The following is a 27,559-nucleotide window of genomic DNA, read 5'->3' as shown; positions in this document are numbered from 1 at the left end:
GCGGGAGGCGGGGCGGGAGGAGGGTCAGTGCTCAGGTCCCACCTGCCCCAGGCCCCAGGCCGCCGGGGCCTGGGCCCCGCCCCCGCCCCCGCCCCCGCCGCTCACCTGCCAGGCCTCCAGCTCCTGCGTCAGCGCCACCTTCTGGCGGATGGTGCGCAGCAGCTCCCGGGACAGGGAGTCCCTCTCCAACGAAACGCGGCTGAGCTCCAGGGACAGTTCCACGGCCCTGCCGGCGGAAAACAAGTCCGAGGGCGCCGGGGACTCCAGGAGCCAGGATGGTAGTGGGCTCCTGGGCCACGACGGGAGGGGGGTCGCTAACAGCAAGACCACGGAGGGCAGAGGACCCCTGGGCCGGGGTGGGGATAATAACCCATAAGGCGGAGAGCAATTAAGAGCACAGAAGGACCAGAGTACCGAGGGGGCCTGTCGCCCCGCTGGGGCGGTGGTGAAGGGTGGCAATGGCTCACTTGTTCACAGCCTCGTCACGGTCCAAGAGGGCGCAGCTTAGGGCCTCCGCGGGATTGTCCTCTGCCCGCAGCTCCTTCTGCCTTTGCAACTCCTCCCTCAAGGTCTGCAGCTCTTCCCGCTGCAGTGTGATCTGCACAGGGGAGCAGCAGAAAGTTGGGTCCCGGGCAGCCTAGGCTCCAGTTCTCCCTGGCTCCCCCGCCTGCTCCACTGTGCAGAAGGCTCATGGATTCAGAGGCCCTCAGGCTGGTGCACGGTGGGGTGGGGCAAGCCTGGTGGGGTGGTATATGCAGGAAGGAAGCTGGAAGAGGCAGTGGGTGTATGGGAGGGGCAATGCGCCTATAGGGGCCGTATACATTAGTTCTTTTTGAGACAGGGTCTTCCTAAGTTGCCGAAGGTCTCCTTAAGTTGATGAGGCTGGTCTCAAACTAGCCATCCACCTGCCTCAGCCTCCCAGTTGCTGGAATTACAGGCATGTGCCATTACAAATTCATGTATAGGAGGCTGAGTGAGCACAGGCTGGGAAGTGGAGGTGGGAATGAACTGGGGAGCTTATGGGACTCTACATCCAGCACTAAGCCCTTCCCCCACCTCATCTTTCAGCCTAGCCACTTCCTCTTCCTTCTCTTCTAGTATCTCCACTGGGCTTAGAGGTGCTCGCTTCTTAGGGGGCTCCAAGCTCTCCTCCTGGGGTGAAGATGGGGGTCTGGATGCCTCTTGGGTCTCCAGGGATGGGGTGATCTGTGGGCCAAAGGAATCAGTCAGTGCCCTAGCTGAATCAGGAATCAGCACCCCTAGCTGATGATACTGGTTGGGGGCTGGTGGGCTGCGAGCTTACCTGGGTGTCTCCACATACACTGGTGTCCTGGTCCTCGTACTGGTCGCCTTCGAGGCTGTGAGCCAACTCCGATTGCAGTGAGGCACTGGAGACGTTGGCGTCCTGAAGGCGTGACTCCTCTTCCAGCTCCAAGACGCGCCGCTGCAGCCTCCGCAGGGCGCTCAGCACTTCCCCAGCCTCAAAGCGAGCACGTTCCAGCTGCAGAGGGCCAGAGGGCAGTCAGCCTGAATGCCAGCGCCTGCATCTGGTGGTGGCCCACAGAGGGCGCCCGAGCGCCGGCAGCCTTGAGCCTCAGCAGCCCAGTGCTGCAGTTTCTGGAGCGCAGAACTACTTTCCCTGAACGGATGCCAATTTCCTCCCCTATAAAATAGGGCGCGCCGGGCATCATCCTTGCCTGTTCCACCTATCAGGTCACTTCACAGCGCAGTCCCCTCCCCTGTCCAGTCTAACTTCTAATTCTCACTAATTGCTTTGATCCAACATGTATTTCTCCTAAGCCTCATGCCTCACCACAGCCCAGAGGTGGGTGCCATTAGCATTCCGTATCACAAATGGGAAAACAGGCTGGGCTCTCCACAATGGTAACAAGAGACAGTGGGATAAAAAGCCAGGCAATCCAGAGCACATATCTCTGAGGTCTCAAATATCAGAGGTCCTTCTCTTTTTTGTTCCTTTTCTCCATCACTACCACTCCAGATGTGGATAGTCTAGACCAGGCATTTCTGGCCTGAATCCTGGTCTTAGCCCTCTCCCAAGTCTCCCAGCCACCAGGCTCTGATGCATTGAGAGCACACCACCACCCCCCCCACCCCCCCCACCCCCCCACCACCCCCACCCCCCCCTCAACAGCCCACTGTGGCTCCCACTTGCCCCAGGCTCATGCCCACGTTTTTGTGACCCAGGTGCTGGGTTTCCAGTGATCAAGGGCCACATCTCCCAGAAAGCCCTGAGGCTATTGCTAAGGACCCAGCTTCCCCCCTCCCCCATAGTTCACCTCCAGGCTGTGCTCCTTCTTCTCCCGCCTTAGCAGCAGCAACTCCTCATGAGTAGTCTGCAGTCTGCCCTGGCCCTTGTCCACCTCCTCACGCAGGCTTCGGATCTGTGCCTCCAGGTCCTGCCGGCGGCTCTGCAGCATCTGGTTCTGGGGGAAGGTCTCAGGGTGGGGTGGGAAGAGTGGGCCAGCCCCATGGAGCCCCCAGCCCAGTCTTTCTGGTTCAAGCTGACCCCCAACCCTTAACCCCCAGCCCCAGCAGGCACTCACCTCCCCCTGCAGACTCTCTAGCCGTGTTCTTAGCTCTGCCCCAGCCAGGGCCTGAGCCTGGCACTGACCCCGAAGGGCGTCTAGTTCTCTCTGGAGCTCCTGCTCAGTCTGGGAGGCCTGGGTGGGGGAGAGGGCAGGGGAGCCCTTAGCGGGCTCAAGCTGATTCCCGCTGGCCCCACACCACCCATGCCCAGGGATCAAGGCAGTCCCACCTGGGCCAGCTGCTGGCTGAGCCGGAGGTTCTGCTCACTGAGCTCACTGAGCGCCTGTGCGCGCTGGCGGCCGCTGTCCTGTTGCTCTGAGCGCTGCTCTCCCAGCTGGGCCCTCAGCGCCTCCAAGTCCCCCTCCAGCTCCACAGCCCTGGCCTCCCACTCAGCGCCCCGGGCTGCCAGGCCCCTGCGGAGCTCATGGTTCTCTTGCTGCAGCCGCTGTGGGACCAGGCAGAGGGTCAGACACAGAAGGAGACATAGGATTGGAGCAGACCCAGAGATGGGGATGGAGGGACAGACAACCAGAGACCAGCTGGCCAGGAGGGGGATGCTCTTGGCACACTGAGTGAGACCTGAAAGCTAGAGAGGAGAGTCAGGGAGAAAGCACGACACAGCACAGCCCAGAGAATCAGAAGGCAGCAGAGGAAAGCAAGAGAGAGAAGGGGCGGCCAGGCAGGATGGTGATGCTGGCTGGGGGCGTGGAGCTCCCCAATGGCCACTCACCTCCGGCTGCTGCCTGAGCTTCCGGACCCGAGGTCGCAAGCGCCGTTTTTGGCGCCTGATTCTGGCTGAATTTAAGCCCCGGCCCATGGCCTCACACAGCTGCAGTGTCCTGGGGGCTTTGCAGGCCCAGTCTCTGCCCAGCCCCTCTCCCCCAGTTCCCTCTAATTAACTCTGGTCAGCCCCGCCCTGGCCCCACGCCTCTGCCTGCCCTCCCCAAAACCTGTTGGACCAGCGGGGGGACGCGCTTGGCACACCCAGGTGCCCAGCATGAGGAGACAGACAAGTTGGAGGGCTACTCTCTCTAGGTCCTCAAGGCACAAAAGCCTGGGCCAGGTGACAGTAACCATGGTTGTTACAACTATTAGCAAGTATTCCTGCCAGCTGCCTGTCAGAGCTTACCAGGTATTCAATCCACTAGAGAATGCTTAACAGACTCAGGGGGGCTGAATGCCTCGCCCAAGGACACAGTTAGTGGAGCAGGGGTGCCAACAGGCAGCAATGTCTTAACCAAATACTGTGGGGGCAGCCCTCCTGAAGGATGAAGCTGGCAGGTTAGGATCCCATTGTCCTGGCCCTGCTGCTGCCACCATGTGGTCGGGACAAGTCTCTTTAATGTGTCCATGTTTCATCCCTCCCTCCCTCCATCATCCACCATCCATTCTCCATCTCTCCATCCAATATTTCCTGAGTTCCTGTTCTGGGGTCTCTAAGTCGATAGACCACCAAGTCCACTGCCTCAAGCAGCTTAGTGTCCAGAGGGCCACAGGCAAATGGATACAGACTTGAGCCAGGTAATCTGAGAGACAGTAAGGGCTGTGAAGAAACCTGCAAAGTGATGAAGAACAACGGGGGTGGGGGGGGTGGGGGGGAAGCTGTCAAGGAGACATTGATTGGGTTGACTCCTGCAGTCAACCAGGAGGAGGGCTGTGAAACAGCAAGACAAGGGCCCTGAAGGGGCAAGCTGCAGTCACTCTGAGAATTGAAAAAGAGAAGTGGGTGGGAAGGATGGCAAAGCCAACAGGTCAGGGAGGCCAGTGGACTTGAGGGACTCTTAGGCTGTGGCAAGAGTTTCAGTTTCATCTTAAGTGTGATGGGGAGCTATGGGGAGATTCTGAGCCAGGAGAGAAATGATCTGATTTGCAGTGTTTGAAGTTCACTGGCTGCTCCTTGGGAATGGGTTCCAGGAGGCAAGAGGAGTCAGTGATAGGACACTGAAGTGCCTTGAGCAGAAGCAATGCCCGGGGCTGCCATCAATGTAGAGGCTGCAGAAGTGAAAAGTGGGACAGATTTGGAAGCTAGTGTATAGGATTCAATGGGGTTTGCAGATGCGGGGGACAGTGCATGCCTATGGGGAACCAAGTGTCACGTTGAGATGTTATTAGGTTAGCTTGGTGGGAGAGGTGCAGGGCAAATGACTGCCCAGGTCAGCTCAGAGTGGGGATTGGGCCAACAATGCAAGTACACAAGGAAGCTTAGGGGTCCAGATGTGAGCCCCAGCCTGGGCAGAGGGAAGAACTGTTCCCACTTCATGAGGCTGGGCAAAAATTAACTGAGATGATGCTTGGAGGGGACTTGGCCAGGTGAAGGCAGGGAGTGGCTCTCAGCACCTGTTAGGTGAGAAGCCAGAGGGCCATAGGGGTCTGTGGCCTAGATCTTGACTTGTCCTCAAAAGTCTTTTATTTATTTAGTTAGTTTTTTGATGCTTGGGATGCAAACCAGGGTCTCACGCGTACTAGGCAAATGCTCTACTCCAACCTAGAATTTTTGTTCTTAACCACTGGGCAACATTGCCAGAACAACAGGCCATCCCTGAACTGTTCAGAGGCATCCTCCTGCGCACCTGTTCTCCCCCTGCCACCCATCTGCCCCATGCTCTTCTCTCCTCTCCTTGTGTGGTCTCCTTCTCTGGTCCACCCCAGGCCTGCCTGTTTTCCACCTGCCCTTCGCCCAGGCCCTGCAGCCAGCTCACTTCCTCATGCTCAGCGTGTTGGGCACTCAGCGTCTCCAGCTGCCTCCGTAGCTCCTCGTTGCGCTCCAGAAGCATCTTGCCCAGTTCTGCCGCCAGCAACAGGTCTTTCTCCTTCTGCTGCAGCTGCAAGGCCAGGTCCTCAGGCTCCTCAGGCCCTGGGCCCCCTCCCAGGAATGAGTCTCTTCGCTCCAGCACAAAAGGGAAGAAGCCATCCTCGCCACTGGGGGAGGCAGCCCCGGAGAGCAGCCCTGACCGGAAGCGTGGCCCATCTGGGGAGCTCATGACATCTGCAGCATCTGTGGGGACAGATGGCTGCATGACATACCACCTCGCAGCCCTTCAGGCTTGCCCCCTGCTGGCCAATACCCCCCATCCCAGTCCTGCAACCTCACCCTCCCTGGGCCACCAAGGGTTAATGATCTGTGTTTTGGCCACCCAGCTCCGTTAATGTCCCCAGGGTAGAGTGGGTAGACTGAGGCAGAAAGCAGAAATGAACTTCCTTGCCTTCGGCTTTTGTCCCAGGAAGCCTCTTCTCAGTACTCTGGAACCACAGACCACCCCCTGACAGTCCCTGCTTCCTTCTCACAACCTGCTGTGGCTCCCAGCCCCTCACTATGGGGCAAAATTTCCCAAACCCAGCTTCCTAAGGACTCTGAGGGTTGAATCCAACTTCTCTCAAGGATGCAGGACCCTCCCCTCACCTTTGAGGACTTCGGTGTCCTGACACCTTTGCCCTAGGAACCCAGTACCCTCCCCTGGCAGAAGCCCAGCTCCCCCCTCACTGCCCTCCCTAGGCCTTCTTCTATTATCTCAGGACCCAGGGGTCTGTTCTGGACCCCTGCAGACCTGGAGTCCCCACCCTTAGCGTCCACTCTCCTGGATTCCCAACACAGTCCTCCGATTTTTGCAAGACCAAGCAGGTCCTGCCCCCACCACTCTGGATTCAAGAACGCTCACGTCCAGACCCCCGGGTTCCCAGGGCCCTGGCGTCAGGCCCAGGGCAGGGCGAGGTAACAGGTTGTGCCGGCCAGCGCGCAGCCGCCGCCACTCCGGGTTTCTGTTTACTTCTCGGCCCGCCCCTGGGGACACGAGCCCTGCGATCCCCGATGGCCTCCAGGGGCCCAGGGTCCAGGGGCTCAGGTCACACGGGTTACCTGCTCAAGCTCTCTCGAGGGTCCCGCCCCCTAGACACACCGGAGCGCGCGTACACGCGCACCTGTCCTCCCTTCCCTTGCGGGTGTCCCAGCTCAGCCCTGCCCGCGGAGCCCAGGTGTCGCGGTAGTCCCAGTCCAGCTGCACCAGGATCGCATAGAGGATCTCCCTGACCCCAGCCCCAGGCATTCGAAACCCGGCCACCACCTTCCTTCCTGCCAGTGTCCCCACTTCCCGGAGGAGCCAGGCGACCGCCCGGCTGCCCCGGTACCCCTCCCAGCGACCTGGTCCTGCCCACTCCCGCCCGAAGCCCGGAGGGCCCCGCCCTCGGCGCCCCCTAGGCTCTCACCAGTCGCCGCCCGGGCTATCTCCGAGGTCTCCGCGTCCCCTCTTCCGGAGGCGGCGCCAGGTGCACAACCTGCACAGGTGAGGGGGCGGTTCCGCGGGAGGGGCAGGGGCGCCCCCTGGTGGCCGGAAGGGACAGGACGAGTCAAAGGAAAATCGCCTCCACTCAGAGACACTGGTCCATCTTACTGTTGTGGGAAATGACCACTGGGAACATTAAATGAGCATCTACTGTTATGCAGATCCTATGCTGAGCATAGAGGTCCCTGTGGGACAGGAAATGATTAACAAAGAACATGGTAAGTCCTCTGCAAAGGAAGCCTTTTATGGGCATAACTTGTTTACCCTCATGACACCCTAATGTCCCCACATGTGCTGGTTGAGGTGAGACCCACTATTACCTCCACCTCAAGCAATCTGAGGCACAGGGAGGTCGCCTACCTTGCTCGGGTCCCATGCACAGATCTTAACTCTGGTGTTGCTCTCTACTAATTGTCATGCTGCAGATCAGGACACTGAAGCCAGCACAGTAAGGTGACTTGCCCATGGCTACCCCTGAGCTCACATGGCTCCAAACTTGGGACTCTCAGTTCCTGTGATGTGCAGGGACTCCTGTTCCAGACAAGGACAGAGGCCTTGGTATGAGGGAGAATCCAAGGCAGGAAACGGGGCCAGCCGTGGTGCAGCTTGGGCATGCACTAGTGTCCCAGCCATGGTCTTGTGCCTTGTCATGATTTTCTTCAGACCCCAGGTCTCCCTGAGCTGGATGGGGGTCACTGGCCTGGAGAGCAGGACATCTGAAGGGCTGGGTGGAGCCTCATAAATGTTAACAACAAGTTCTCTGGGGAAAACAATAGCCCTGATTTGCATTTGCCGATTTCCATAGTGTAAATACTCCTTTCTGGACAATTTCAAGTTTGCCACGACTTAACTGAGTATGAAGAACAGTTGATGTGTATAATTGGCCTTATTTTATTTTATTTTTTATAGAACTGGGGATTAATCTAGGGCCTCACGCGTGCTGTGCAGGTGTGTACACTGAGCTACTCGCCAGCCCCATAATTAGTTTTTGCCAGCCAGTATCAGCAGGGTCCACACACCTCTAGCTGGGAGTCAGGACCCCTGAATCTTGGTACCTAGGAGCCTAGTTACTTGGGATCTAGAAAAATACGAGGGCAATAGGAGCTGGGACCCTTGGAGAGGTGGTTGGGGAACTAGAATTCTGGATCCTAGGGCTGGAACAAGGCTTCCTGTCAGTCAGCAGAGAAGAGAGGGCACCAGTTCTTTCTTTCAAGGAGAGCCAAAGACTGTCATACAGCTTCATTGCCTGACTGGCCGTAGTGGCCATACCTATCATCCCAGCAACCCCAGAGGCTGAAGCAGGAGGAGTGCAAGTTAGAGGCCAGCCTCGGCAAACTAGCATGGTCCTAAGCAGTTTAGTGAGACCCTGTTGTTTTTTTTGTTTTTTTGTTTTTTAAAAAAAAGCAGAGCTAGGGCTAGGGTATAGCTCAGCAGAGCTGAAAAACTCCCAGTCTCCCCTTGGTATTGCTGCCTGATTCCTTGGAAAATATAAGCTCAGTGTCTCCTCCAGGTGTCAGAGTCATGGCGCTGGCCCCACCACACCACACCACACTCAGCACACCTTTGTTGAGCCCTCTTGCCAGGCAGGGGCTGAGCTCCTCTGGAACTGAAATGGCCAGGGACCTCCTCCCAGGAGCTCACAGTCCACCCACGATGTGGGAGTGGGTGTAGACCTATAAACCAGACATGAATCAATAAAACAACAGAGCAACAAGACTTGGCTCATGGGCACTGGCGTCACATGGCTTCAGAGCAAATCCCAGTTTGGTCACCCACCCGATGTGTGTGCCTGTGCCATTCAGCCAAGGAACCTCTGAAGCCCTCAGTTTCCTCATCTGGCAAATGAGGGTGATGATAACTCCCAGCTTATATAAGCGAAGGCTGAAACACAGGCGAAGTGCCACACTTAGCTGGTGATCCTCTGCAGGGTCACAAAGGTGATTCACCCACATGCTACATTGTTTTCCTCCTCAGGGGAACCTATGAAGTCATACCATTCACAGGTGGAAGCCAGCTCACAGGTAGGGAAGCCAGCTCCAAGGGTTTTGTGTGTGGGCACATGAAGACCCCTCATTCTGGCTTGCCTGGCTCCCAGCCCTACTTATCCTTTGGACATTTGAATCCTATCCCCAGCCACTTCTGGACCCAGGAGTCCTGGCCCCACCTCCCTGCTGGACCTTAGTTCTGACCACCAATGTGATCAGAGCCTCCCAGCACTATCCCCTTTCCTCTACTTCAGGCTCCCTGCTGATAAGGAGGTAGAGGAATTGGAGGGCCTGGGAAGCCCCAGGGAAGCCCTGGAGAGGTTGGGAGTAGTTCAGGAAAGAAGCCAGGGCAGGAGCCCCACCCTCATCTGTTCTCTAGCTTAGCTCAGCGAGCAAGATAGCTTCCTGGAAACTCCAGGCCCAAGTCCAGTCTAAACACCTTTCCCCACCTTCCTTGCCACCAGGTGAGCCCCTAGCAATCCACAGGGGTGGAGAAAATTGTCTACCCTGGGGATGCCTTCCAAGATCTCACAATGTCTTGGCCAGTCTACACAGGACATCCAGAGGCTAGCAGAACCCCACAGCCCTGCCTGAACTTCCACAAAGGCAACCCAGCAAGAATGGCTTGGTTCCAGGCCGTGGTGCCTCCAGGCTTTTATGATGCATACAATCTATGAACAATAAGTAGTATTGTTTGGATTTGTTTGAAAAAAATTTATATAAAACATTTCACACTGAATGCATTGTTTAGTTACTTGCTTTTTTAAAAATTTAACATTATTTTTCCAAGTATTTTTCACAACTTAGAAAAAAATCAACTCTATTGAGGTAGGTATTAGTTTCCTAAGGCCAATATAACAAAATGTCACAAACTGAGTGGCTTGAACAACGGTGTTTATTTCTGCCAATTCTGGAGGCCAGAAGCCTGCGGCCAGGCTGGTTCCTGCTGGAGGCTCTGAGGGTGGATCTGGTCCTTGCCTCGGCTGGCAGAGGGTCCCTGGTGCTCCTGGGCTTGGCAGCAACACTCCACTATTGGGTTCCACCTGACCCCGGCCCTCTGGGTCTCTGTGACTCAAATGTCCCTCTACTTTCATTGATAAAGACACCAATCATCTGATTTAGGACCCACCCTGAATCCAGGATGACCCATCTTGAGATCCTTAATTTATTTGTACAAAGATCCTATTTCCAAATAAGGTCATATTTTTAGGTACTGTATGTGTCTTTGGAGGCACAATTTTAACACTACAAGAAATAATTTACATATAATTAAACTCACTAATTTTAAAGGTTTCTGTTTCTTTTTTTTTTGGGGGGGGGGCGTGTTGCTGTGGATAGAACCCAGGACCTTGCATGTGTTATACAAGTACTGTGCACTGAGGGACATCCCTAGTCCCTAAAATGTTTCTCAGATTTACTCAGAATGATGCATTTGAATATATTTTGTGCTTATTACCAGTTGTGTAATATTGCATTCAATGTTTAAGTCACAGTCCTCTCTGTCTTTGAACCTAGTGGTATGTACAATATAACTCAGCTATATCCCTAATCCTTTATATTTTATTTTAATTTTTTTGGTACAGGGGATTGAACCCGAGGGTGCCCAACCACTGAGCTACATTCCCAGCCTTTTTTTATAATATTTATTTTTCAGTTGTAGGTGGACACAATACCTTTATTTTATTTTTATGTGGTACTGAGGATCAAACCCAGTGCCTCATGAATACTAGGCAAGTGCTCTTCCTCTGAGCCACAACCCCAGCTCTCCAGCCCTTTTATTTTTATTTGAGATAGGGTCTCTCTAATTTGCTCAGCGCCTTGCTAAGTTGCTGAGGCTGGCCTCAAACTTGCAATTCTCCTGCCTCAGCCTCCTGAGTTGCTGGGGTTTCAGGTGTCAGGTAACACCCAGCTCTCCATTTTCCTATCAATAAACACTTCGGCTTTCTTTTTTTTTTTTAATATTTATTTTTCAGTTTTCGGTGGACACAACATCTTTATTTTATTTTATGTGGTGCTGAGGATCGAACTCAGTGCCCCACGCATGCCAGGCGAGCGCGTTACCGCTTGAGCCACATCTCCAGCCCAACACTTCGGTTTTCAGCACTTTTCTCCAACGATATAGACAATAACTTATTGAGCACCTCTAAGGACATGTGGGGGGTGTTCCACTCTGTCGTACACCTTTGGATGGAACTAGTAGGTGGAGGGGTTCTGGTGATCTCTCATTGTGTATTAACCACCATACAAGTTCGAGGCTTAAAACAACAGTTTTTGTTTGTTTGAGGTACTGGGGCTGGAACCCAGGGCCTCCTGCATTCTAGGTAGGCACTATACAACTGAGCTACTTCCCAGCCCACAGTGTTTTTCTCCCTCACAGTTCTGAGGTTTGGCTGGGGTCTGCTGGGTGGTTCTTGCTGCTGGGCTTTCGGGAACCTGCAGGTGGATGGTGGCTGGGGCTGATGTCAACAGAAGGTGTCTTCACCTAGGTATCTGGTGGCTGGGTTGGCTGCCAGAAGCCTTGGGATGCAGACAGGATTAGATGCCACATCTCACTGAGAGGAAGGGCAAAGAGTTTGAAGCCATCTTTGTCCCCCACAGAGGCTAGGCTCCTTGGCCTTGTTTAATATCATCAAACTGGTTTCCCAAGGGCTCAGGTTTTCTCTTCTTTCTTTCTTTCCTTCCTTCCTTCCTTCCTTCCTTCCTTCCTTCCTTCCTTCCTTCCTTCCTTCCTTCTTCCTTCCTTCCTTTCTTTCTTTCTCTGAGGCTGGAACCCAGTGCGTCACATGTGCTGGTTGAGCATTGAACTACTGAGCCACAACCCCAGCCCCAAGCTCAGTGTTTTTTTTTGTTTGTTTGTTTGTTTTAGTTACAGAAGGATACAATATCTTTATTTTTTTAATATGTTTATTTATTTTTTAAAACAATTTTTGTATCAATTTTATTGAAGTACAATTAACATACAGTAAGATTTGCCAGTTTTCTTTTTGTGTGTGTGTGCATGGGTGCTGGGGATTGAACCCAGAGGCCTTGTGCATTCGAGGCAAGCACTCTACCAACTAAGCTATATCCCCAGCCCTATAGTTATTTTTTAATTGTAGTTGGACATAATATCTTTATTCTTATTTAAATTTTTTTTTAGTTGTAGATAGTCACAATATCTTTATTTATATATTTTTCTGTGGTGGCTTAGGATTGAACCCAGGGCCTCACACGTGCAAGGCAGGTGCTGTACCACTGAGCTACAGCCCCAGCCCCATAAAACCTTTATTTTATTTATTTATTTTTATGAGGTGCTGAGGATCAAACTCAGGGCCTCACAAGAGTGAGGCAAGCACTCGACCACTGAGCTACAACCCTAGCCCTCCTCGCTCAGGTTTTCATTTGACACTGTAATAAAGAGTTCGGCTCCATTTTTTTTTCCTTCCTGGTACCATGTATTGAACTCAGGGGCATTCAACCACTGAGCCACATCCCCAGCCCTATTTTGTATTTTATTTAGAGATAGGGTCTCACAGAGTTGCTTAGTGCCTCGCTGTTGCTGAGGCTGGCTTTCAACTTGCAATCCTCCAGTCTCAGCCTCCCCAGCTGCTGGAATTACAGGCTTGTGCCACCCCTGCCCGGCGGACTCCATTTTTGATGTGGGACTGCTAATTACTTCAAAGCCCCTTCCTCCCTCTTCCCCTTTGCTCACATCCCGGCAAACTGAGGAGGCCTTAAGCCTTCTCTTCCAAAGTCTGGAGGGAATTTTAAACCTGGAAAGTCCTAGCCAATTCCAGGGAACCTTTGCCCCAGCCTCAGCCATCATCCCAATGAAAGCCCCTCTCAAACCATTTCCAGACCTGTGGAAGAGCTTGCCTGTGGCCCGGAAAGCCTCAGCACAGGTAAGCAAACTCTGCATGTGCCTCACTAGTCTCCAATCTGAACCAAATTCGGGGTGAAGGGTTGGTCCCATCCTAAAGCAACCACAAAACATTCCCATCATTGAGCGCTGATTTCACCTTTGCCACACCTAGCTAACACCTGTCACCAGCAGGTTTTTTAACTTTTGCCAATCATCTGATGGCAAACACAGGATCTTTATGAACTATATCCTGTTCCCTCAGAATTCTTGCACTGAAGCTCTAACCCCAGTGATTGACAACAGGACTGTATTGGGAGCCAGGGCCTATAAAGGGTGATCAAGTTAAAACAAGGCCTTTCGTGTGGCTCAATGACTGGTGGCTTTGCAAGAGGAAGAGCCATCAGGGAGTGTGCTGGCACAGAGAGATGACCATATAAAGAGACAGCAGGGTGGCCCTCTGCAAGCCCAGGAGGGAGGTCTCAGAAAAAACCAACCCTGCTGGCCCCTTGGTCTTGGACTTCCAGCTTCCAGAAGCATGAGAAAATAAATTTCTGTGTAAGCCACACAGTCTGTAGTATTTTATCATGGCAGCCCTGCTGGCTATTTTGCCTAAAATGCAGGTGGGAGCAAGGTGTGGTGGCACACACCTATAATCCCAGGGACTCCGGAAGCTGAGGCAGGAGGATCCAAAGTTTGAGGCTAGCCTCAGCAATTTAGCAAGGCCCTCAGCAATTCCGGGAGACCCTATCTAAAAATAAAACAAAAAGGGTTGGGGATGTGGCTCAGTGGTCAACCACCCCCTGGGTTCAATCTCCGGTGCCAAAATAAATAAATAAAGGTAGGTGGGGCTGAGGATGTAACTCAGTGGAAGGGCCCTTGCCTAGCAAGTGTGAGGCCCTGTGTTCAGATGGATCCCAGTACTGCAAACACAAAGAAATAAGATGCGGATGGAGCCCCTTGGGGCTCCCCCCTCCTGGCCACTCCCGGAACTGCGCGGTCAAACTCACTCGGGACTCCGCTCCTGGCCCGGAAGCCCTCCGCCTCCAGAAGTCTCTGGGTTCTGCAACAGCCGGCCCGAGCCCTGGACGTTCGGGACGCTTGGGGAGGCTCTGCTGGTGCCCAGGTCTTACCATCAGTTGCCTCCCATCCAGCTCCTCCTTCGTCCGCTGCTGCGGGCACCCGGCAGGGACCCGAGCTTCTGCGTGGAGGTTTTGGATTTAAATGCCTAGTGCCCGGGAAAGGGACCGCGGTCCCAGAGCACCGCCGGCGTCTTGGGTGCCAACACCGCGGTGCATCAAGGCAGAGATGCGCGAAGCCACGAGGGCGGGTGGAAGGATTCGGGACCGGCAGCCGCTTGGCGCACAGCGGGGAAGGACACCTGTCTTCCCAGCCTCCTGCTGCCCGGAAACCCTCCGGCACTCCATTGCCCACCGCGGGTCCCGGGAATGCTGCGGGCGGAGGAGGGTGGCCGGGTCGCCCCTCCCGGGCCTTGCGGTCCTGAGAAAGCAGAAGCTAGCTCCTCCAGGGAATCCCACTGGCTTAGGCTTTTGGGAAGAGAAACTTCAGCCCGGGCAGAGGGAGGAGAAGCCTGGGGGCGCAGAGTGCCCCACCCGCGCATCCTGCCTTCCTTTGGCGCTTTGAAGAGCTGGGAGGAGAGTCCCTGGGTCCCGGCGAGGGGCGGGGGGCCACCGCCTGGTCCGCCCCTTCTCGCTGGACGCCCGAAGATTGGGCAGTTTCCCGCACCGCTCCTGGGGGCGATCCCGCCCCGCCCGGCCACACCCCGCCCTCGGACCGCGAGGGTAGAAGAGGGCCGCTGCTCAGTACCCGGGCCGGACGCGACGCCGAGCGGCAGCCCGGCTGACCTAGTCACTGGACATTCACCTCCTCCGGGCCCTTTCAATCCTCTCGAGATCCTCCGCCCAACCCGGACCCCGCGTGCGAACCTGTTCCCCTGCTCCTCTGCTGTCGCCGCCCTGCATCCTCTCCCATCCTTCTCAGGACCTTTAACCCCTCCTGTCCATCCTATCCACCCGGCGAAATCCTCTCTGGGCCCCTGACCTCCTTCCCCAGGTCCCCGAGCGACCTGGGTCAGGCCTCCTTCGGGCCCCCTGGTTGCCCTGGCTGAAGCGCGCCATGCGGCCGCTGGCGCTCGGACTCCGATTCCTGACGCCGCTGCTTCTGCTCGCGCGGTCAGCACCTGCCTCTGAGCCCTCGGCGCAGGACGTGAGCCTGGGCGTGGTGAGCCGGGGTCCCCGGTCCTCTGGGATCCTCAGGGAGGCTGGGAGAGGAAAGCCGAGGTCCTGGACTTTTGGGTTTGGAGGATGGAGGGGCCAGATTAAAATGTCCGAAGAGTGACTGGGGATGGAGCCTGGGGACCCGGATTATTGAATCTGTCAGTTTTGGAGCCCGGAATTGGAGGTCAGGAAAGGAGCTGGAATGGGATTCGGGCCTCAATTCCTGGGTCCAAATGAAGACTGGCAAACCTGGAGCTGGAAGGTGGGGACCTTGGGGAGGTGGAACAGGCCTGCATCCCAGAACTGAGGGCTCTGGCTCTGGAAGGGAGGGGCTTCCAGGATGGTGGTGAGCTTCTGACTTCATCCGTCCCCGCTGATCCTAGGACTGGCTGAGACTCTATGGCTACTTACCACCACCAGATCCTGCCCAGGCCCAGCTGCAGAGCCCTGAGAAGCTGCGTGATGCCATCAAAGTCATGCAGAGGTTCGCTGGGCTGCCTGAGACAGGACGCTTGGGTAAGTGCTGCAGCCCTGCCTCTGCCCTTAACCTGACCATCATCATCCTGCAGTCCTTAAACTTCAGCGCTCTTGAATCACAGGAGCTTATGAGGATGCTGAGTTCAAATTCCAGCCACAAGCCCCTGTGGTTCTCAGGCATTTATCTCCCCCATCCCCCAAACACCCTGAGGGATTGAACCCGGGACATTTTACCACTGGACTACATCCCCAGACCTTCCTATTTTTTTATTTTAAGACAGGGTCTTGATAAGTTGCCCAGTCTGGACTGGAACTTGAAATCCTCCTGCCTCAGCCTCCTGAGTAGCCTGGATTACTGATGAGTGGCACTGTGCAGGGCATTCACCTTTCAATACACCTTTACTGAGAATCTCTTTATGTTTTCGTCTATTTTAGGCTCCACTGTTAAAGTACTGTTGGAAATAGGCCCCTGCATTCCTGGAGCTAACATTCTGGAGGGAGAAAGAAAGGCAGATCAGGAACATAAATGTGCAAGATGGTTTCAAATAATCGTGTTTTGAAGAAAATAAAATGCTAATAATATCCAGAGCTGGGTACTCCCCCCCCACCCCCGCTTTTTTTTTCTTTCTTTTTTTTTTTTTGTACTAAGGATTGAACTCAGAGGCACTTGACCCCTGAGCCACATCCCCAGCCCTTTTGTATATTTTATTTAGAGACAGAGTCTCACTGAATTGCTTAAAGCCTTGCTTTTGCTGAGCTGGCTTTGAACTTGAGATCCTCCTGTCTCAGCCTCCTAAACCACTGGGATTACAGGTGCTGAGATTATAGGCGTGTGCCACCACGCCTGCCTGGCACTTTTTCCCCTCTGTGATGTTGAGCTTTAAGCATTCTAGGCAAACACTCTACCACTAAACCACATGCCCAGCACCTTTTTTTTTTTTTTTTAATTCTGAGACAAGGTCTCGTAAATTGCTCAGGCTGGCCTTGAGCTTTCAGTCCTCAGCATCTCAAGTAGCTAGGCCACACCCAGCTAGGCCTCTGAAAGATGTCACATGATGCAAGACCACAAAAGGGAAGAGTAGTCAAGGGAAGATGTAAGAGAAAATGTCTCAGCAAGTGAAAAGACCCCGGGGCAGGCACAACTTTATGTGCCTGGAGTAAAAGAAACCTGAAGGGCTTAGGTAGGGGTCTAATTGGAAACCTTGGTGCATGACTGTAATCCCATAGATTTAGCCAGACCAGCCTCAGCAGTTTAGCAAGACTCTCAGCAACTTGTTGAGACCCTGTCTCAAAAAATAAATAAAATAGAGCTTTGTGGTAAGGCACCCCCAGGTTCAATCCCCAGTATCAAAAAAAGAACTTGAATAAAGGGTTTGGATTTTGATTCTGAGTGATAATAACCAGAAAAGGATTTGAAGAAGAAAAACAACTCAGTCTGACTTGCAGTTTTAAACTTGGTTGCTGAGGGTGGAGGTGGGGCTCCTGGAGAACAGGAAGAAGGCAGTTGTAGCCCCAGATGGCCTGGAGTGGGGGGTGTAGCCAGAAGCAGTTGAATTGAGGGCATGCATTTTAGAGGTAGGTGGTAAGGATTGAACCTAGGGGCGCTTAACCACTGAGCCACATCCCCAGCCCTTTTTATTTTGAGACAGGATCTCACTAAGTTGCTTAGGGCCTCAATAAATTGCTGAGGCTGCCCTTGAACTCACAATCCTCCTGCCTCAGCCTCCCAAGTCAGTGGGATTACAGGCATTTGCCACCATGTCTGACCTCTGTGGAGTTAAATGGGGTGGAAAAGGAGCTTAAGAATGTTAACTAGGGGAAGATTCTGCCTCATTCACTCTTGGAACAGCCTAGAACAGGGTCTGGCATCTGTATGTTCTCAAGTTTTATTTATCACCTCAACCAATAATATGTGGTTTGACCTTAATTTGAAAATGAGGAATTTGATCCCCAGCACAGAAAAAAAAAAAAAAACTAAAAATGAGGTGGTAGCTGGGAATGGAGCTGAACTAGAAAAGGGGGTTCCCAGGAGACCTAACCTGGGACAGTGGCTTGGCACAGGGGTCGGAGATCTCTCCTAGTCTGGGGACTTGGTACTTGATCAGCATCCCATGATGACTTTACCTCTCAGAGCCTCCCTTTCCCCATGAATAAGGATAACTGGTACATGGTTAGGGTAGGCTTTCCTGCTGCTGACCCTGTCCCTCATGGTCTCCCACAGACAAAAGGACTTTAGAAACCATGCGCAAGCCCCGTTGCTCCCTGCCTGACGTGCTGGGGCCTGCGGGGCTGGTTAGACGGCGCCGCCGCTATGCTCTGAGTGGCAGTGTGTGGAGGAAGCGAATCCTGACCTGGAGGTAGGTCCTGGGGCCTGCCCTCCCCTGGGCCTGCCTGCTGGGTCCCAGGCTTGCATGTCTGCCCTTGCCTCTATCGCCACCTGCTCCCCTCCTCTCTCCTCAGGGTACAGTCCTTCCCCCAGAGCTCCCTGCTGAACCCTCAGATAGTGCGGACCCTCATGAGCTATGCCCTGACCGTCTGGGGTGTTGAGTCAGGCCTCACGTTCCAGGAGGTGAATTCCCAGCACCAGGAGGCTGACATCCTCATCGACTTTGCCCGGGCCTACCACCAGGACAGTTACCCCTTCGACGGGCTGGGCGGCACCCTTGCCCATGCCTTCTTCCCTGGGGAGCACCCAATCTCCGGGGACACTCACTTTGATGATGAGGAGATCTGGACTTTTGGGTCGCAAGGTAAAACCTCCCATCTTTGGAGAGGTCCTCTCCCCAGTTCCTGGGCTGCTGGTGGGAACCTAAGAAGGGAAGGGGCAGCTGGGGCTGGTGACCAGGCTCTGTCAGGAATGACAGCTAGTCAGACCCTGTGTTGATGACTGTGTCCCACAGCATGAAGCAGGGGGCTTTTTATAAAAAATTTTTATTTTTGTGGTTCTGAGTTTGGAACCCAAGTTAAAGATATGTCTGAGGTTTAAATGAATTGATCAGTTGAGGTTGTATAAGTTGGGGGTCTCCAGAGAAATTACCAAGAAGATGTGTGTGTGTAGAGATTTATTGTAAGGAATTGGCTCCCAGGGATTGTAGGGTGAACGAGGCCAATCTGTAGGGCAGGCTGGAAACTTAGTTGGGTTTCTGTCACAGTCTTGAGGCAGAACTCTTTCCCCAAAGCCCTCAGTCTGCTCATGGGGAGTGACCTGTTTGGACACAGACCACCCCAACTGGAGTGACTTGCTTTACTGATAGTAGATGTTAGTCGTATCTTCAAATTACTTTCACAACATCTGGACTCGTTTTGACCAAACCCCTGGGCACCATGGCATGGCCAAATTGATACATAAAATTAACCACTGCAGAGGACTACCAGGTGCCTAGCTCTCATCTGGATTGACTTACAGAGCCTAAGCCACCTTTCTGTCAGCAGCTGAGGCAAAAGAATAATAGGCAGTTACTACACACAGTGACCCAATGGCCTGCAGTCACAGCTGAGGAAGTCCTAGAGCCTAGGGCTGCTCAGAGGTGGCCTCCTAGAAGGGGTGACTCCATTCATTCAATATATATAAACATGCACTGAGCACCAAGAAGCACGGCTGCATGGGTGGGCGGGTGGGGTGAGGGCAGACAGGACTCTCTCAATGAGAAAGCGAAGCCAGTGAGCTAGCAGAGTGCCAGGTACTCAGGAAGGGGGGGGGGAGACATAGCCTGAGGCAAGAAGGCAAAAATCTGGCTTTGGAAAGGAGATGGCATAGGATGAATGGTGGGTCATAGATCATAACGGGCCTTCAAGAACAAGTGGAAGAATTCGGACAGTGGGGCTCTGGAGGCTTTGGGGAGTTATCAAAGGATTTTTGTTAAATTTTTTTTTTGGTAGTTGTAAATGGACAGAATGCCTTTATTTGTTTATTTTTATGTGGTGCTGAGGATCAAACACAGTGTCTCACACATGCTAGGCAAGCGCTCTACCACTGAGCCACAACCCCAGCCCCATCAAAGGATTTTGCATTCTAGAAATATTGCTGGATGTATGAGGGGGTGGAGAGAGACAGGGAGGCAAAGCTGCTGCAGGGTCCAGGTAAGAGATGGAGGTGGGCCATGGGGTGGGGGTTTGGATCTGAGGGAAGCCAGGAGGGATGGGATGGGCAAAGATCTGGCTGGATCCTGGGGACCAGGAGACAAGGAGGGTGGAATGACATCCAGGATCCAGCACAGGTCCTGGAGGATGGCTGCTGTTTGTGCACATGGGGGAGGGCAGCAGGCTGGCCCAAGGTGGGAGAAGTGCAGGTGTGGAGCCTGTTTGCCGTGCACCAGTGTTCCATGTGCATGCTACAAGCACTGAGAATCATGCTCTAGACTTGGGCTCCTCTGTCCTAGGTCAGGTTCCCTGGAAGTGAAGGCCTAGATGGAAATTGTTATGCAAGCAGTTTCTCAGGGGCATGCACTTGGGAAAGGGAAGGAAGAGAGAGTGAGAAGCTGAGCAAGGATGTGGTCTCAGCTGGAGAGGAGACTGCTCCCCTGGAGCTCTCTAGTGGGAACAGCCTGGGGCAGGGCTGACTCTTCCCAGATTTATATTGCCAATCGTTGTCTGTGAGCTGCTGGGGGAGCCTGAGTGGGGCAGGGGCAGCTGGAGTTGGTGCTCAGGCTCTGTCAGGGCTTGACAGGTCATCAGAGACTGCATCCATGACAGTGAGGCAATGTCCTGCAGAATTAAACAGGTGGGCTTTTAAATTTTTTTATTTATATATTTTTGTGGTTCTGGATATGGAACCTATGGCCTCTCAGATGCTAGGCAAGTGCTGTATCACTGGGCTGCACCCACAACCCAAGCAGGTGGGCTTTGAAGCTGAATCAAGTCAGGGTTCCTCCACTTGTAATGTGTACAAGTTACTTAACCACGTTGCACTCAGTTTCCTCAGCTGAGAAATGGGGGATGGGAACAGTACCTGCTGGCAGTGTGGTCTGTAGATTAGATGAGTAATCCACCTCCAGCCCTTTACTTGCTCAGAGCCTGGTGCAGAACGGTGCTCTAAGCACTGCCAACCCTTATTAGAGCTGGACCTGGGGGCAGAGTTAGTGTCCTTGGGGTTTGTAAGCGTACCAGGAAGAAAATGTAGCATGTAAAGAAAGGTTAAGGACAGAGCTGTGGAGAGCCCCAGGGCTAAGAGGTGGGTGGCTGGGGAAGAGGAATTAAAAGAGATGGAGAAAGAACAGGCCAAAAGGTGATGAAGAACAAGAGTCAAGGAGGAAGTGGTCAGCAATGGCTACAGCAAACAAACCCAGTAAATTACAGGCATTAGATTTGGTCATCCAGGAAACAAGTGACATTCTTAGTGTCTGCAGACTCCATCAGTGGGGGAAGATCCAAAACTGCAATGGGTTCAGGTATGAAAGGAGCTAAAGAACTGGACTGAGTTTAGATTATTGACTAAGGAACATGGCTGAGGAGGGACTGCAGAAAGCAGTGTGACTGGGTATCTGCCCCAGGTATACTACAAGTCACAGATTCCGTTGGACTTGATGAAACAGGATGTGTGCTTGTTAGCATCTGTCATCTGAAGGTGGGACTTATGACTGGGTTGCAGCTTTGGGGCCTTGTGGACATGGAAAGGAGGCTGAGGGGAGAGAGTAGAGGAGTTGCTTGCTGGGACAAGGGCAGGAATGATAGGAGGTGTCAGGTCCCTTGCACACTACCCATCAGGACTCTGGTGGGGCTAGGCCTGCACGGTTGTGTAATTTCCCCAGCTGCATAGTGTGAGAAGGGTGCAGGAAGGGGTGCCTGGCTCAGAAAACCCTATGTCACCAAAGTAGAGATGAAGCAAGGGAAGAAGGTGAGAGAACAAAGCTCTCGTCGTATTGAGTCTCCAAACTTCCTCCAATTTCTCAGAAAAAGGATTTGGAGCAATAATAAGACCTGCAGTCAATGTGGAAATTGATCAGACATTTGCAGTTTTGAGGGTGCACAGGCAGGGCATTTGGCCTCAATCCCCCCTCTGTAAAATCAGGATAGGAAGTAGAGGTTTGAGAGGTAAATGAGGCCTCCTAGGGTTTACCGCTTCCATACTTAGGTATCAGCCCTCAGGGGCTTAGAGAAACTTGCTTTTCAATTCACCAGGCCATTTCCAATAATGCTGTCTTCAATGTTGCTAGCCCTAGTTAGAGATTCCCACAAACTAGATCAACATCTGCAGAAATACATGCCCACTGATGTGCCACAGTCCGGCTGCAGCAAAATAACCGGGGGGTGACTCTAACACTGATGTGTTGCCTGGCTCTGTCACTGCCTCTTCTGGGTGGGGCCTTTGACCGGAGCAGGAGCCAGGCAGATCGATGAGGAACTAGGCCCTCAGTCGCTGGAGCTGGATCTCCAGGGAAGAAGCTTCTGTGGTGGGAAGAGGCTGAGAGAGAGGCTGTGGTCTGAGAGTGCATGCTGGAGGGAGCTCCATGTTCCTGTGGAGATGGAACAAGGCCAGGGAGTGGAGGGGCAGGGACCCCAGGGAGGGGGAGGGGGGAGGGGAGAGGGGAGCTGTGGGCAGGGGAGATGGCAGAGGGGGGGACAGAGGATGTGGGAATGTAGGCCAAGGAATAGGGGCAGAGGAAATGAAAGGTGAGTGGGAGGGACCTGGGTTGGGGATGGGGAACAGGGACCTGCTCTTGGACTAGATCTTAGAGGAGGGAATGCTCCAAAGCACGGGTTTCCTGGAGAGAACTACAGGCACCCAGGGTTCTTGCTGCTCTGAGCTTCTATATGCAGTCTTCCCTTCAAGAGAGGGGCTGCACTTGTGTAAGTAAGGTCACTCTTCCTCTATCCATTCTTGGGTCTCTTCATCCCTGTACCCAGTATCAGCACCACCAACTAGGGCAATTCAAAAATATTTGCTGAAAGAATTCAGTAATGATAACATGGTTCAATGAGGGGTCAGGGCAGAGGAGGCTGGAGTCCCCTCTCGAGGGTCTTTCAGTGCTTCCTGCAGATCAGCAGGTCCCACTTCCCATGCATTCTTTCCAAGTGTGGGGTGCCCTCAGCTCCAACCTTCCTTTCCCCTCCCCAGATGGTGAGGGTACTGACCTGTTTGCTGTAGCTGTTCACGAGTTTGGCCACGCCCTGGGTCTGGGCCATTCCTCCGCACCCAACTCCATTATGAGGCCCTTCTACCAGGGCCCAGTGGGTGACCCTGACAAGTACCGCCTGTCCCAGGATGACCGTGATGGCCTGCAGCAGCTGTATGGTATGGCAATGAGGGACCTACCCTGAGTTGCTCTGCTGTGGCTCTCCCATGGCCTCTGAGCAGGCCCAGGGAGCCCACACCTGTCTGACTCTTCTTGCAGGGAAAGTGCCTCAAACCCCAAATGACCAGCCCACAAGGAAACCCCTGATTCCTCCAAGGCCCTCCGTCCTGCCCCCTGACAGGTGAGTTCCCCATCAGCTGTGTGACCTTGGATGACCAGTTCCCTAGTCCCAGTGTCCTAGGTGAGATGGAACAGTGAGCCCTGCCTTTCAGGACTGTGGTGGAGGGTAAGGGATGAAGAAGCCCGCCTTCTGCTCACTCACCTTTCCTACCCAGCCCCTCCGCACCTGTCCCTGATCGATGTGAGGGCAGTTTTGATGCCATTGCCAACATCCGCGGTGAAACCTTCTTTTTCAAAGGTAAGTCCCTTTGGTTGGTCCCTGACTCCCTGGGCACCATGGTTGGCTTCCTGTACACTTCAGGTGACCCCCACCACAGGCTTCAACGTTTCCTGGGAAGAGTGACTTTTAGTGCTAAAAAATGGGAACTCCTGGGCAAGCCAAAAGGAGTCCGTCGCCCTAGATTGAGTCGCCCTTGATTTCCAGATGGACACCCCAGATGGACAGATGGGTAGTGTGCAAGGGACCTTGTGGGGTGGGAAGACCCAGCCCTCCCTCGGCCACACACTCTAGGCGGGGGCGGGGCGTCCTCCTATCCTGTCATGACCCCATGCCCTCCCCTTCTTACCCCTAAGGCCCCTGGTTCTGGCGCCTCCAGCCCTCAGGACAGCTGGTGTCGCCCCGGCCTGCCCGGGTGCACCGCTTCTGGGAGGGGCTGCCCTCGCACGTGAGGGTCATCCAGGCCGCCTATGCTCGGCGCGGAGACGGCCGAATCCTCCTTTTCAGCGGTGAGTGGGACCCCAGGTGGCCGGGTCCGAACCGGCTCCGGAACCGTGCTGGTGACCAGGCTGCCTCCCTCCAGGCCCGCAGTTCTGGGTGTTCCGGGAGCGGCAGCTAGAGGGCGCAGCGCGCCCGCTCGAGGAGTTAGGGCTGCCGCCGGGCGAGGAAGTGGACGCCGTGTTCTCGTGGCCATTCAACGGGAAGACCTACCTGATCCGGGGACAGCAGTACTGGCGGTACGACGAGGCGGCCGCGCGCCCGGACCCGGGCTACCCGCGCGACCTGAGCCTCTGGGAAGGGGCGCCTCCCGCCCCCGACGATGTCACTGTCGGCAACACAGGTCCGGGGACGCAGGGGAGGGGGCTGGCGGTCGCCGGCGCCAGGGGGACTCGGGGTGAAGCAGGAGGGGCGCGGCTTGGGGCAGACCAACGCCTGAAAGGTCTCCTCCGCCACAGGTGACACCTACTTCTTCAAGGGCGCCCACTACTGGCGCTTTCCCAAAGGCAGCGTCAAGACCGCGCCGGACTCCCCGCAGTCCATGGGGCCCAAGTGGCTGGACTGCCCGGCCCCCGACTTTGGCCCTCGCACTCCTGAGCCCCCCAAACCGACCCCCAAGCCCGGAACCTGTGATTGTCGGTGCGACCTCAACCAGGCCTCCGAGAGGCCGCCCGCGCTGCTCCTGCTGTCCCTCCTGCCCCTGCTGGCGGGCGTCCTCTTCTGCTGAGGGCAGGGACGTCCTGAGCGGAACAGCGCCCTACACCGAGCAGGGCCGGAGTCTCTGCTGGACCTTGCGTGGGGCTGTGAGTCTGTCCCCTCCGCGTAGCTCCCTCCAGCACAGAACTGGACAGATTCCCTAGGGAGGTCCGGCTGCCGCCTGGACTTTACCTCCAGTGCTCTCTGGGTGGCACCCGCCGCCAATGGGCACCAGCGCGCGGTGACCTCCGTGCTCCGTGGGCACCTGCAAGAGCAGCCGCCTGCGACGGTGCAGACTCTACTCCTGAGCCTGGGGAAGGGGCGGGATGCCGAGGCAATGGGGGCGAGAAGGGGGCGAGAGGCAGAGCTAAGCGCGGGGACTGTACACTTACACGATGACGTACTCTGTGGCCCCCCTTGCGGTCATAGGGAGGGGACAGCTTGGCCTCCATCTCGGCCACACGCTGCCCCAGTAGGACTTTCCTTTCCCCAGAACAGCCTGGCTTTCTTGGAACTCAGTCCTTGGACTCTCTGTCCCCCACCACGCAGGCAGCAGTGTCTGGCCTCCCACACACAGCTGCCCAGTTTCCTTGAATCTTCTCACCTGACCTGGTGCCACATTGTCCCACTGCAATCATGATGGGGGGCCCAGACCAAGCCTGGAGATCTCCTTGCAGATCCGTGCCTCACATCCTGGGTGCCATCAGTGGCCACATGGATGGTACTCCCCACCTCTGTCCCCATTAACCTCCTTTCTAGTTGTCCTGACCCCAGGCCACACAGCCTGGACACCACCCTAACCCCAGGACTTCCCCCATTCAAATAGACACCCTCCTATCCTGAACATCCTCTCCTGGCCTGCAGGAGTGACTGGAGCTTCATCTAGCACAATTTGGCTCCAGGTGGCCCCTGCTGCTAGGAAGACATGGACAGATCCCTCTTTCAATCCCCTCAATACCTCCTCAGCACTCCTGGAGGCCCTAGTCCTAGGCTAAAGAGTAGATGAAATCCAGGATTCCTCTTTCATCCCAATTCCCCAAAGACTCAAGACCTTCATCATTGTCTCTGGAACTAGGCTCCTGGAATAGTCCATATCAGAATCACCGGATGGGAATTTAGATATGTGGATCCCATTCCCTCACTCTGAATCCTCATTCTAGGAGTGAGGTCAGGCATCTGTATTTTAACAAGCTTGTGGGTGATTGCACCCTGATGGTCAAGGAGGCTAGCTCTCATGGCATGGCTATGTCCCTTCCAAGTCCTCCCTCCCAGGGACCACTCTCTATATTGCCTATAGAGCCAGGCTGGTTGAGAGGTGTCCACTCCCCATAGGTAGAGTCACTTAGTGGGTCACTTTGTGATGGCATTTAGCTTTAATGGGAAATTGTCCCCAGTTGTTCCTGACACCCGGACTAGCATGAGGACAAGAACCAGCCAAGTAGGAGAGGGAAACAGGGATCCACATTCAGGAGGAGAATAAAAATAATAAGGAGAGCTGGGCGCAGTGGTGCACGCCTGGAATCACAGAAGCTTGGAAGGCTGAAGCAGGAGGATCCCAAGTTCAAAGCCAGCCTCAGTGATTTAGCAAGGCTCTAAGCAACTCAGGGATACCCTGTCTCTAAATAAAATATAAAAAGGACTGGGGATGTGACTCAGTGGTTGAGTGCCCCTGGGTTTAATCCTCAGTACCAAAAAAGAGAGAGAGAGAGAGAGAGAGAGAAAGCCCTTCATTTCTTCTGAGCACTGATGGACCTGAGGTGCAGTTGGTGGCAGAAACTAGGCAGATTTGGATCAATCACTGTTTTATAGAAGAAGTTGGGATCAATGGTTGATGGGAACAGGGCGTTATTGAAGTAGGAAACGTGGGAGGAGGAAGCTCAGATGGATGCCTGAAAGTTGGTTGAGGAGGAGCCAGAGGAAAGAAGGCCCCTGTGCAACTGAAATGTTTTCAAGACTACATGCAAACTTCTTCAGCTGCAAATACTCAAGTCCACTACATAAAAAATGTCATATCAAAATGATTACTTGTATTTTCAAAATGGTGCAGTCCTATAACCAAAATTAAAACCTTTCATGCTTCAAAGGACACCATAAAGAACTTGGAAAGACAACCCATAGCATAGGAGAGAATATTTGCAATTCAAATATCTGATAAGGGACTTGTATCAAGAAATATAAAGAACCCAATTAAAAATGGGCAACGGAAACATGATGGCACATACCTGTAATCCCAGTGGCTCAAGAGGCTGAGGCAGGAGATCACAAATTCAAAGCCAGTCTCAGCAATTTAGCGAGGCTCTAAGCAACTTAGCAAGACCCTGTCTCAAAATAATAATTAAAAAAAGAAAAATAGGGCTGTGGTTCAGTGGCAGAGCTCTTGCCACACTTGAGGCACTGGGTTCAATTTTTAGCACCGCATACAAAAATAAGCAAAATAAAGGCAGGCTGTCCATCTACAACTACCAAAAATAAAAAAAAAAAGAACTATGGATGTGCCTCAGTGGTTAAGTACCCCTGGGTACAAAAAAAAGTGGGGAGGGCCAAGGAACCAGGAGCCAGGAGCAGTGGTACATGTCTGTAATCCCAGCAATTGGGGAATCTGAGGCAGGAAGATCACAAGTTCCAGGCCAGCCAACTTAGTGAGACTCTGTCTCAAAAATAAAAAAGGCTGGGGGATTTAGTTCAGTGGTAGAGCACCCCTGGGTTTACTCCTCATAGAATGGAATGTCATTCAGCAGTAAAAATGAGTGAAGCATTGATTCAGGCTACAATATAGAAAAGACCTTGAAAATCTTATGCTTGGTTAAAGCAGCCAGACACAAAAGGCTACATATTGTATGATTCTATGCATATGAATGTCTAGAACAGGCAAATCTATAGACAGAAAATAAATAATTGATTGATAGAGATATTGGGGGATGGGGAGATAAGTATTTGGAAGTGATGGTTCAGGGGACAGATTTCTTTCTTTTTTCCTTTTTGTGGTACGAGGGGTGAAACCCAGGGTCTCATGAATGCTAGGCAAGTGCTCTATCACTGAGCTACACCTCTAGTAGAAAACAAATTTTTTTTTGTACCTGGGGTTTAACACAGGGGCGCTAGAGCACTGAGCCACTTCCCCAGCCCTTTTTATTTTTTATTTTGAGATAGGGCTTTGCTAAATTGCTGAGGCTGGCTTTGAACTTGCTATCCTCCTGCCTCAGCCTCTCACACAGGCATGCACCACCATACCCAGCCAGAATTTCTTTTTAAGATAATTAAAATATTCTAAAATACATTGTAATGATTTCCCAGTTCTGTGTATTGACTTGTACATTTTAATGGATTTAACTGTATTGCATGTGAATTCTATCTCAATAAAGTTTTAAAAACAGA

The 27,559-nt window shown here is 53.6% G+C and overlaps 2 protein-coding genes and 1 long non-coding RNA gene across 4 annotated transcripts in view; 1 reads left to right on the top strand and 2 right to left on the bottom strand.

The window, feature by feature from the left end:
* Bicdl2 (BICD family like cargo adaptor 2) overlaps positions 1-14,491 on the bottom strand; it is a 14,994-nt gene extending 503 nt beyond the window's left edge. Inside the window, exons 1-11 of the mRNA XM_071605376.1 lie at positions 13,658-14,491; positions 7,185-7,355; positions 6,748-7,009; positions 5,247-5,542; positions 2,777-2,992; positions 2,565-2,681; positions 2,298-2,444; positions 1,304-1,501; positions 1,057-1,206; positions 468-598; positions 106-226 (exon numbers count right to left, since the gene is read on the bottom strand). Of these exons, the coding sequence (XP_071461477.1) occupies positions 106-226; positions 468-598; positions 1,057-1,206; positions 1,304-1,501; positions 2,298-2,444; positions 2,565-2,681; positions 2,777-2,992; positions 5,247-5,528 (1,362 nt within the window). The 5' untranslated portion in view covers positions 5,529-5,542; positions 6,748-7,009; positions 7,185-7,355; positions 13,658-14,491. The remainder of the gene's footprint in view (positions 1-105; positions 227-467; positions 599-1,056; positions 1,207-1,303; positions 1,502-2,297; positions 2,445-2,564; positions 2,682-2,776; positions 2,993-5,246; positions 5,543-6,747; positions 7,010-7,184; positions 7,356-13,657) is intronic.
* Mmp25 (matrix metallopeptidase 25) lies at positions 14,491-27,559 on the top strand. Its single transcript, XM_027940430.3, has 10 exons — positions 14,491-14,888; positions 15,268-15,400; positions 17,583-17,718; positions 17,822-18,111; positions 22,416-22,592; positions 22,693-22,774; positions 22,929-23,011; positions 23,347-23,499; positions 23,574-23,831; positions 23,947-27,559. Exons 1-10 carry the CDS (start codon positions 14,784-14,786, stop codon positions 24,213-24,215), a joined length of 1,686 nt encoding a protein of 561 aa, XP_027796231.2. The 5' UTR covers positions 14,491-14,783; the 3' UTR covers positions 24,216-27,559.
* On the bottom strand, positions 21,290-23,003 carry LOC114096837 (uncharacterized). Of its 2 annotated transcripts, none has more exons than XR_003583501.2 (3): positions 22,916-23,003; positions 22,433-22,585; positions 21,290-21,813 (listed from the first exon to the last, which is right to left on the bottom strand). It is a non-coding gene; the product is annotated as an uncharacterized lncRNA (long non-coding RNA). The 2 variants fall into 2 exon arrangements; XR_011705444.1 differs by lacking the exon at positions 21,290-21,813 and adding an exon at positions 21,838-22,219.

Source organism: Marmota flaviventris, chromosome 19, assembly GCF_047511675.1.
Source record: "Marmota flaviventris isolate mMarFla1 chromosome 19, mMarFla1.hap1, whole genome shotgun sequence".
NCBI lineage: Eukaryota > Metazoa > Chordata > Mammalia > Rodentia > Sciuridae > Marmota > Marmota flaviventris.
Note: the sequence above shows the minus strand (reverse complement) of the source record. Positions and strands in the feature narration are given on the sequence as shown.